At 54.1% G+C, this 10629-nt stretch overlaps 1 protein-coding gene and 1 long non-coding RNA gene across 3 annotated transcripts; one reads left to right on the forward strand and one right to left on the reverse strand.

The window, feature by feature from the left end:
• The first annotated feature begins 397 nt into the window (after positions 1–397).
• Positions 398–5720, forward strand: LOC140599025 (uncharacterized). Its single transcript, XR_012001621.1, has 3 exons — positions 398–708; positions 5017–5084; positions 5601–5720. It is a non-coding gene; the product is annotated as an uncharacterized lncRNA (long non-coding RNA).
• MTA2 (metastasis associated 1 family member 2) lies at positions 1734–10406 on the reverse strand. Of its 2 annotated transcripts, none has more exons than XM_026004686.2 (18): positions 9914–10406; positions 9148–9215; positions 8556–8649; positions 6881–6998; positions 6683–6746; positions 6381–6498; positions 5956–6058; positions 5658–5757; positions 5329–5517; positions 5145–5219; positions 4952–5010; positions 4663–4760; positions 4381–4520; positions 3701–3929; positions 3414–3503; positions 2995–3113; positions 2744–2892; positions 1734–2556 (listed from the first exon to the last, which is right to left on the reverse strand). In XM_026004686.2, the coding sequence occupies exons 1-18, from the start codon at positions 9939–9941 to the stop codon at positions 2391–2393; spliced, it is 2007 nt and encodes a 668-aa protein (XP_025860471.1). In that variant the 5' UTR covers positions 9942–10406; the 3' UTR covers positions 1734–2390. The 2 variants fall into 2 exon arrangements, with proteins under 2 accessions (XP_025860471.1, XP_025860472.1); XM_026004687.2 differs by lacking the exon at positions 9914–10406 and adding an exon at positions 9534–9870.
• Between the last annotated feature and the right edge of the window lie 223 nt (positions 10407–10629).

Here is a 10629-nt window from a genome sequence, read left to right on the forward strand (position 1 = left end):
CCGCGTTGTTTCTTCTACCAGCTTCGGAAAAAGCCGCAAGTCTTTTTTTGTTTTTTTTTTTAAGATTTTATTTATTTGTTTGTTTGTTTATTTACTTATTTATTTATTCATGAGAGACACAGAGAGAGAGAGGCAGAGACACAGGCAGAGGAAGAAGCAGGCTCCATGCAGGGAGCCCGATGTGGGACTCGATTCTGGGTCTCCAAGATCGGCCCTGGGCTGAAGGTAACGCTAAACTGCTGAGCCACCCGGACGTCCCAGCCGCAAGTCTTTGATACTTATCTGCATGCTGCAAGTCGATTGGTGAACTCTGAGTCATTCCGGCGGTGATTGGCCCAAAGTATCATGAATATTTATGAGGGCGGCCACAAAGCCGGCGCCGGGGCTGGTTCTAGTCGACTGGTTGTTCCCTGCTGGGTGTTTCGGAGCACGCAGTTAACCTTCCTTCAAGGGGCGCTAGGGACCGCGGCGCTCCACCCCCGAACCCAAATTCACCTGGCGAACAAGGGGGGAGGATGAGCCGACTTCACAAAGCTCCAGGCTGTCCCCGGACTCCCGAGTTCCCTAGGGCTGCGGCTTCTCCCTCTGCCCTAGGTCCTCCCTTCAATGGGTGTCATGCGACCATTTCCCCGCCCTGGTCAGGGAGCTCTGTCTCCACCGGGCAGCTCGCGGACTCCGCTCAACCACGGCCAGATCGCTGCGGTCCCGGTGAGTCACGTTTCCCTCCTGCATTAGTTGACTGCGTGGAGTGTTGCCATGAGGAGCCGGAGCCACCGGCCCACTTAAAGGCATGCGGCAGAACCTACCTGCGCTGGTGGCAACTGAGCGAAGACCTTGGAGGGAGAAAATGCTACTTTCCCCCTTCCCCCAGACTGGTGTAGCGGGCAGTTCCTGATACTGTCGAGGCGGAAGCTCAGAGTGGGGAGAGCGAAGTCGCTGGGGAGGCCCCAGGGGCAGAGAAGGGAGATGGAGAGGACTCTCAAGGGTCTGAGCAGCTCCTGCTGTGGTTATCAGTCCGCAGCTCTAGACTGTGGAAAGCACACTGGGCCTGAGGCAGACAGCTCAAGGTCCGTAACCTTAAGGAAGCGCTGATTGCTGAGGCTGTCCCCTATCTTCAAGGAAGTGCGTGGAAGGAACTCATGATAGGCTTAATTCTTGTTCACTCTGTAAGGGTGCTCCTCCTGTTGGGCCCTGCTCAGACTTCTGTTTCCCAAACCCAAAAAGGCAGGAGACAGCTCTAGAGCGTGCCCTCAGTATCAAGGCAGGTGCTGAGGCTGGTCTTGGGAATCCCTGAAGCAGCAATCTGCAAATATACCACAGGGCTGGGTGGTAAGAGTGCAGCACCCTGCCCCCCAAGTAGGCTACATCTTGCCCTGATCTCTAGCAACTCCCAGAATTTCCTAAAAGAGAGGTTAAGGGTTGGAAAATAGAAGAAAAAGCATCTTCCCACCTCCCTTCCTGTGGAAGCCACCAACCATCCAGGGTCCATCCATTCCAACCGTTCTCAATCTGTGTGCCAAGAGGGAGCCTGGATTCCAGCACCACAGGGAGCTGGGGAGCAGTTTGGGTCCCACAGGCTGCCTAGCTCCTAAAGCTGTTCCCAGGCAAGCCCCATCTGTATCTCCTTTATCACCCGTTGTCCTTTATTTTTCCAATTTAAGTCACTGTCCTTCCCCCACACACACACCCACACACACACACCCATGGCAGAGAACAGCTGAGCCAGGAGAAGCTGAAGAAAACAGCTTTTTATTTGTTACTATAAGAACCAATTACAGAATCCGAGGTTAAAAAATGGACAAAAGATCTTTATTTCTGAGAATTGGCGTACAAAAGGCGGAGGGGGCACAGGAAGGGAAGGAATAGAGAGCATGGGTTGGGGTTGATGCCAGCTTAGGGGCCTCAAACTCCAATTAGGAAAGTCCGGACACCGGACAGGAAGAGAAACCCCCATTAGGAAAAAAAAAAAAAAAAAAAGGATAGACATGGCAGTCATGGCAGTGCACGCCCCCCTCCCCCTACCACCACCTCCTGTCAATTTACCCTTCCCCTCCCCATCCCGTTTTCACAAAGGGAGGCAAAATTTTAAAAAAATTAAAAAACCCTCCCCCCAAAACTGTCCAAGACGACTGTGGGTCCTAACCCCCAAAACAGGTTAGGTTCCCACAGTGGGTCAAGTTCCTGCAGTGTGCCCTCCACCACCAGAAGTGGAGAAAATGTGGAAAGGGGACAGGCCTCCAAGTGGTAACACCAGAGGGCGCCCAACCCCTCCAAGGACAAACACTCCCTCCCTCACTCCTCATTCCCTTTGCTACTAGAGGGGAAGGGAGGTTGGATGCCCTGGGCACCCACCCTCTGGCTTTCAGCCACCTCCCTTCCCCCACAGATGCTCAATCCTCCAGGACAATGGGCTCATTGGTGCTGGCAGGATGTGGGGGTGCAGACAGTGGGACTGGGGGCCGCACTGCAATCAGTGGTGGCTTCACTTTCAGGGGCAAGTTGGGTCGGCGGGCAGCTCGCCGCATTTCCAGATGGGTCAGAGCCTTCCGCAGGGCCCTGGCCAGGAAAAGGAGAGTAGAATAAAGAAGGCTAAGGCTCTCAAGGTGAAACCCCACGTTCCACAATCCAGTTCTGCCTTCGGACCCATTCTTTCCTGACATCCCCATCCCACACCAATACTATTATCCTTACCCCCCAAAGTGGGTTGTCAACTTCTCAGCCCCTCCCATGATGGGCTCTGTACCTGGTATCCTTTGTGGCCACAAACACCACAGGATTGGGCGCATCAGCTGGGTTTAGTTTCTGACGCTTGGCAACTGGCTGTGAGCTTGAGCGAATCCCTGAGGCAAGAGGCCTTCCATTGGCAGAAAAGGGGACCCCCGCTCCTGCCATCTGGAAAGGGGGAGGGGGCACACAATGAGAGTGGACTCATGGATTCCTATCAGACACAAATGCCCACCCAATCAGCCTTGCCCACTCCTGCTGTTAACTCACAGTTTCATAGGCCCGTTTCACCATAATACCCCCCAGACCCCGGTTCTGGGTCAGCTGGTTTCTGTTGATTGGGGTCTTGGTACCCCGAGGTGTTTTTGGTTTCAGAGGTGCCTGGGCCACTGCCAGATAAAAAAATAAGAGAAAACTTAGAACTTTCATGCTTTTTCTTCTCAATGTAGTTTCCCTGGGCATCCCCAAAGGCAGTGATGGTGGGAGGGATCTGGCAAGCAAGGATCACCTGAGTGTGATCTTAGCATTCACTATGGATAGCTTATGAAAACCATTATTAACATACAAAAGTACCAGCTGTTAAACTATTAAACTAAATCTCTTTGGACTTTGATGGTGAAAGGATGACCGTGAGCCTGAAACCACGTGAGCCTGAAACCACCTAACGGGTTCTTCATGCCCTAACCTACCCAGATCTTTGACGATGGTTGCCAGTGGTAGCCGCACCAGAGGGTGAATCTTCAATGGAGTCTTTGCAGCCTTAGGAAGTCGAATGGAGCCTGAAGAACAAAGAAGAAAACTCGAAAGGGCTTCGCTATTCAGGCCTCTCCTATGGCCAGAAGCCACATCTATTCTCCCACCCAAGCGCTGTGGCCTGGTATCCCTGTCATTTTAAACATCCAGAGAAACACTGGTCTCTGCTCTGCTTTCCAGCCAGAGCCACTAACCCCACTAACCCCACCACTCCTGCCCTTACACTCTGCCTTGATGGCATTGGCATTGATAGGGGCATAGGGTCGTCGGGCAGCCCTCCTCGGCTGTAACAGGTCCCTGCACATGCGTCTGGCCAGTCGGGTCAGCTTTGTGGTCTGGAGCAGGAATGTTTGCCTGTTCTTAGCCAGCAGCTTGGCCCGGTTGGCGCTGGTCGTATAGGGGGAGAGACTTTGGGCTTCAGGTCTAGAGAGATGACCCCTCGAGTGTGGCTCCTGAAAGAGACATGGGAAAAAGGGAGAACACAGATGGTCACTGAGGCTCCCTTTTTTCTGTTCTCTGCAAAAAGCAATTTATTCCTGCCTGAAATCTTATTTAGCATAATAAGATTTTATTTATTCATGAGAGACACACAGAGAGAGGCAGAGACACAGGCAGAGGAAGAAGCAGCCTCCCTGTAAGGAGCCTGATGTGGTACTCGATCCCGGGATCACACCCTGAGCCAAAGGCAGACGCTCAACCACTGAGTCACCCAGGCATCCCTCCTGCCTGAACTCTTTATCACCATCCCAACCTACCAGTCTCCAACCATCACGGAGCACCCCCTCCCCACCCATACCCACATCAAACCATCACCATGGAAGGGGTTGGGTGCTCTGGCCTTCCCCTGAAGCTCACATCGATATGCTTACTGCTCTGCCCTGCCTGTTCCCCACCACTCCTTACTGTTGTGCCCCGAGCAGCCCCCTCAAGCTGGGTCGGGGTCTTCAGTCCCCCATATTTCTTCCAGTAGATCCAACAGGAAGCACAGAGGCGGCACTGCATGTTGGGTGGGCCCCAGGCATACCACTGGGCAGACTGTGTGGCTGTAGGAGCATGGAGAGAAGGGGGCAGTGTGGGAAAAATACTACACGAGAGTCCTTCAGGTCCTTGGGCCAGAGAGGACCTCACCTCCTCCCCACCCCCCCGCCCCCCGCCACAACATCCCAATCCTCCCATGGAACTCACTGTGGCAGCTCTCACAAGTCAGGCCCTTCTGGAATCCAGCCCCATTCATGCCAGGTTTCGAGCCCACAGAGATGATCTGGTTAGGATTTGGCTTAGTACTAATGGGAACAGTGTGGGGAGAAACCAGGAACTGGTCAAGGTAGAGAATCCATTTCCATCTCATCTCTATCAACATTTGACTCTTTGATCCTGACTCCTGCCCACTGCCAGTCACTGAGCAAAGCATGAGTTGGGGGAGATGGAGGGAGAAAAAGAAAACATGCCAACCTCCCCCACCTACCACACTTACTAGGTGGGGATATAGACTTGTTTTAGTTTGCTGTCTGCTTCAGCAGCTTTCAATCTTTTCTGCAGGAAGGGGGAAAAAAAAGAAAGATCAAAGTATCTCTGCAGGAGGATGTCATCAACTCCCAAAGGCAGAGGTGAGAAGGAGGTCCCTGGTCCAGTCTGCCCTGCCCTGCCCAGCCCAGCCCAGCCCATACCTGCTGAATATAGCGGTCTGTGGTTTTCCACATGTAGTAAAACTGGACTATGCTGGCAAGTGACTTCCAAGGCAGCTAAGGAGGCAGAGGGAAGAAAGCAGAGCTGGCATCTGGTCCCAGGTCCTGGTTCCCTTACCAGAGACGACAATCTCTTCCACCTCTCCTCCCAGCCCCATCCACTTACAAAGTCCTGGCGAATATCATTAAAATCCTTCCCATACTTCTCCAGAGCCTCCTCAAACAGCATAGCCTCTGAAGCAGACCATTCCTCCATCTCATCCCGACACAGCACCGGGCCCCCCTGGGGTACCAGGGTCGACATGGCTTTAGCCAAGTCATAGCCGTTCCTCTGCAACGTATCCATTGCATGGAACTACAAGGAAGATAGGAAACAATGCTGATGGCCTGAACCCCTCCACACCACAGCCTCAGAGACCCCTCCTCTCTTGTCCCCAGGCTCTGCAGGTCCCCACAGAGCCCAGCCTGCCCAACTGCCCAGCCACATCTGCTCACCAAGGTGATATCTCGGGAAGCTGCAGCTGCACTCATGTGCAGGCTTGGCTGCCGAATGGAACTGCTACAATCTAGGGCCCTTGCAAAGGTGCCCACAGCTCTGAGGGAGAGATGGAGAAGCCAAGAGGAAAAGAAGGCATGATTGGGCTGAGGAACTAAGCCAAATAAGGAAAACACCCATGCCACCCCCGCCAAAAAAAACCACTTCCCCCCAAAACAATCAAGTCCACCTCTGCAAATTCGATGCAAGATGTCCACACCACCCCCAGCCCATCTTTCCCATCCACCCACCCCTCACCGGGCCACCACGAGAAACTGATCAATCTGCCGGTCTGTGAGAGGGTTGTCTGGGTCCCAGACCTTCATCTCCATCTTCTGTTGGTTCCGATTATCAGATTCTCCTTGGAAACAGGGAGATGGCAACATCAGAGAAAGGTAAAGGAGGATAGGAAGTATTTTGATACTCACAATAGCACTTCGCTCCTCCTTGGATTTTATAAAATTTTATAAAATCCTGCTTGGATTTTTATCACCACCTCAACTTTCAGACTTCTCTTCCCAACTGTGCCCATCTGCCCGCCTCAGGTTCCCAGGGTCCTGTCCTATCAGGGTGACAGCAGAGAGCCATGAAGACTATACAGTGTAGAACTCCACGGCATACTATTCATAGACACTACCATGTTAGATAACCCAGCAGCCATACTGGTCTGGTCTGTTGCTTACCCTCTGCCAAGCGATCTGGTATCTCAGCCTGGTATTTGCAACCAACTCTGATCTCTCCCTGATCAGCTAGAAGTGTCTTCTGCACAGGGTCAAACACCAGTGAGTAAAAAAAGCAGTCCTGGAGATGGGAAGAAAGGGTAAGCAGGCAGCAGTCCTCAGAGGCGGGGGGTGGTGAGGAGGATCCAGAGTTCCCAAGACAGGCAGTCAGTCAGTTGAACTGTGCCTCATCGTGGTTCTACTTTCCTCTAGCCCCTTGGGACATACCCACCCCCCTCCTTCTTCTCCCAGCACCTCTTTCTCACCTCCTTTTCCAAGTATTGGCTCAAGATGTCAGTCTCATTCAGGAGGGTCACACTGCATTTCCCCCTACAGAAGAGAAGTCAGAAAACCCTGGGTGAGCTCCTCACTGCCTCTCCACAGCATCTCCAATACACCACCCCCTCCCTTGCCAGCTTCTACGGAAGTGCCTACAGGCCACAGTGGCCTTGATTGTCCTATACCGTATGTGGGTGGCTGGTAAGGATTCAAATTGCCGAGAAAGAAAAAGCTCCCGGTGCTTCAGCTGATGTCGCTGCTGCTCTGACACCCCTGGCTGCTTTGATTCCTCCTCAAACTCCCCTGGGAGATGAAGGAGGAAGAAGCCAAGTCAGAAACTAATTCAGAAAGAAGCCACCCTGGCAACTCTAACCCCGGGGAAAACATTTCCTATTCCAGCTGGTTTTCACATTCCCCAGGCATCTACCTCTCAGACCCTAAGCCCGCCAAACTTCCCACTTAGCCCTCTCCCCATTACAGTGCTCCCAACTCCCCATCACTAATGCCTTGGGAATCACTGCTAAGAGTACAAAGAATGCCACAGAAACCCATCCCAGACCCAGGTGCCAATGCTTAAATGCCGCTCATAAAGCACAAATCTGCCCACCTCAGGCCCAGCAAGAATATCACACTCCTCTCTCTTGCTAAACCAGCCTGAGTTCCAGAAACCCAATAAGGTGAAAAATCATCACACAAGGTTGTGTTTACTAGTTCTTTTCAGATTTCAGGAGTCTCTTTGCTCTTATACATATCGCAGTCCTAACTATTCTTCACTGTCCACTTGACTAATGATTGTTTCTGGGGCTTCCAAGCCAGCGCCAGTGCCTTCCTCCCCAGGCACTGCAACTTTGCCCTGAAACCTTGGTGGAAAGGGTTAATTTGGCTGAGGGCCAACCAAAGCGGGAGGGGGCAGGAGAGCCACAGGCCCGGGCTCATTGGTGCATTGTTCCCAACCTCAGGGAGAAGGGGGGGGGGGGGGTGCAGCAGGCTCCACCCCTCGCCTGTGTGCTCCGGAAACCCAGTGCTAAGGCAAGGGGGGGACCACACACCCCCACCCCTTCTGATTGGACAAGGCCAAGGTCAGCCCCTGCCAGATGGGGCTGGAAACCCCAGAGGGCCAGAGAACTTGGTAGGCCTAGCTCCTCGTTAACCCCTTCATGGCCACAGCTGCCTGAAATAAGGAAAATAATTTCAGAAGGAGGAACAAGAGGAAGAGGAAAGAAAGCCAAAGCAGGAAAGGAAAAAGAAACTAAGGAAAACATAAAGAAGTAGTTTTTTTTTTAAAGAAAATGAAAGCATGAAGAGAAGGAAGATAACACAAAAGAAAAAGATGTAAAATGGAGTGGAGCAAGACAGAAGAGGTGAGAAAGAGGAAAAAGGGCAAGAAAAGTTTCTTAGTTTCCCATTCTCTTCCTTCAATGTATTCTCATTACTTCGTGATCACAAAATTAGGCTGCTTCCTTGTTATGCAGGCTTCCAAGTACACTCTCTTCCTTTTCAACCTTGACCTTTACAGTCACTACCCATTGTCCCAAGGTACCCAAAACTGACCCCCAAGGGTCCTGCTTCTCTAAAGCTCTTCTTCATTCCCTATTTAAATATTATCATCTCTTTTACACCCATCATTCAGATACACACACACAAGCCATTTTCTGGCTTTCCTTATCATGGTCTCTCCACCCTGCTTCCAACCCCAACGTGTAAAAACAGGCCTCCCTCCGCAAACCAGGCATTTCTCACCCCCAAACTCACACCCCTGCTTTGGGCATGCTACCAGGGGAAACACCTGCAGGGACATGCCCAGGCCTCAGATCATGGGGTGGGGGAGCGGGGGTGGGGGGGCAGTGCAAAGACACTCACTGGCATTGCTATCAGCCAGACTATTGAGGCTACTAGAAATGTCCCTTCGCCGGAAAAGACACACAACCTTTGCCTCCACATTTCCATTTGCAGTCTAAGAGGATAAAAAAAACAGCAGTTAAAGTTGGTCATTTTAAAGTGGAAACACAAAATAAATAAATAAATAAATAAATAAATAAATAAATAAATAAATAAATAATAAATAAATAAAGTGGAAACACAGAAAGAGGAGACTAACAACAGTACATAAATCTCTAAGGGGTATAAACAGAAAGACCCAAGCGATTATGAATAAAACTTGGCGTTTAAGGACAGACTTCCAAACTTTTTATCCTCCAGATTTTCCCTTTCCCTCTCTCAGGAGAGAGAGAATAGAAGGTTCCCACCCAGCTCTCAAAAGCCTTTCCTGAATACATCGAATGAATGAATGAATGGATGAATATGAATGGGCGCTTAGATAGGATTGGTTTCCCCTCCACCCCGCCTCCGTCTTCCACCTGAAGTTAGTGACCTCAGAAGAAAAAGACCCTCCCGGAGGGGGCGGTGGGGAGGCCAGACAGGACAGGGGTGGGACTCTCTCTGTTCCACTCACCTTGTTGAGCTCCTCAATCCGTCTAACCAGGTAAGGATTGCTGGAGGAGTTCTCAAAATAGACGTAATCTGTAGGAGGGGGTGGGGAAGCACCGGGAAGATCAGAGGGGGAGATGGGAAAGACAGCACCGGGGTGGGAGAGAAAGGAGGCCTGAGAGGACCAAGGGGATAAGGATCCAGGTAGAGAGGACGCTGCAATGTGGAAGTGGAGAGACTACGAGAAAACAAGGGGTTTCCCCACCACCACCCAAGTTCTAATCTCAAATCCTCCCCTCAAAAGTGAGCCTTAAGGAAGAAACAAGAAGCAGGGGGGTCCCCCTGCAGTCCCTACAACTCCGCCATGGAGTCGCACCAGTCTCGGCCAAATGAGCAATCGCTGACCCTCACCTTTTAGCATCCAGGCGCACAATAACGCCCGGGAAGAGGAAACCTCCTGGCGGCTGCCGCTCAGCTGGCAGAGCGGCCGCCTCGGCCCTCCGCGCCCCCTGCCTGCCCTGTCAGCTCGAGCCGAACCACCTTCCCAGGCCCCACCGCCCGACCCCGGGGGCCCCCGACGCAGCCCGGAGAGTGCCGTCGCGGCCTCCCGCAGCCTCTCCGAAGGCCGCGGAGCCCCGCCGCGTCGCCGTCCCCGCACCCTCGCTCCCCGTGCTCCCGGTTCCGGTTCCGGTCCGCGCTCGGACCACGCCGCGCCAGACGCGGCTACCCGCGCTGCCGGGTGCCGAGCCTCTCCGGCCCCGGACCCTGCAGCCCCGGCGCCCGGTACTCACCCCCCACCCGGTACATGTTGGCCGCCATGGCCGTTCCCGCCGCCGCCTCCGGCCGCACAAAGGGGTCCGGGAGACTCGCGGTGGCGGGGCTCGGCTCGAGGCGAAGCCCCGAGCGCGGGGCTGGCGCTTCGCGGAAGTCTCGGTCGGTCCCGCGCAGCCGGCACCTCCGCCACCTCAGCCGTCTCGTTTCATCTCGGCCCGCGCTGTCGCCGCCGCCGCCGCCGCCGCCGCCGCCGCCGCCGCCGCCGCCGCCGCCGCCGCCGCCTCACGCCCGGGACGCCGAGGCCAGCGCCGGTCCGCTCGGCCTCTTCCGGAACGAGCTCGGCTCCCGCCGGCCCGGAGCCAGGCTCCGGCTCCCCCACCTCCGCCCTCGCCGAGCCCCACCAGACGTTGGGCTCTGCCGGCCGCCGGGAAGGCTTGCCCTGCCCGCCTCGGGGTTCGCCTCCTTCCGGAACACCTTCGGCTGATCCGGAGAACAAGGCCCGGCGCTCGGCTCAGGTCGGAGAGAGAGACCCCAGAGATCGGCTGCTTCCGGAAGAGGTTCGGCTCCCTCCGGCCACCCCGGCCGGGCGCTCGGTTATTTCCGTTGCAGCTCGGCCCCTCCTCCGAGGGCGGGAGAGGAGTTGGGCTTAACTCTATCCTCGCCGGAGCCCCCGTATCTCCGCCTGAGGCCACGAAAGACTCGCGCGCCTTTGCGCTTCGCCGGGTTATTTGCA

The sequence above is a fragment of the Vulpes vulpes genome, chromosome 5, assembly GCF_048418805.1.
Source record: "Vulpes vulpes isolate BD-2025 chromosome 5, VulVul3, whole genome shotgun sequence".
Classification (NCBI taxonomy): domain Eukaryota; kingdom Metazoa; phylum Chordata; class Mammalia; order Carnivora; family Canidae; genus Vulpes; species Vulpes vulpes.

Bases quoted from the DNA above. Each gene is read 5' to 3' on its own strand.
- MTA2 (XM_026004686.2), bottom strand. From the start codon at position 9,941: ATGGCGGCCAACATGTACCGGGTGGGGG. The intron at 6,059-6,380 runs GTAAGCAACAGA...CCTGTTTCCAAG, and splicing joins ACCAGATCGCTTGGCAGAGG to GAGAATCTGATAATCGGAAC. The intron at 2,557-2,743 runs GTACAGAGCCCA...TTTCCTGGCCAG, and splicing joins GTGGCCACAAAGGATACCAG to GGCCCTGCGGAAGGCTCTGA.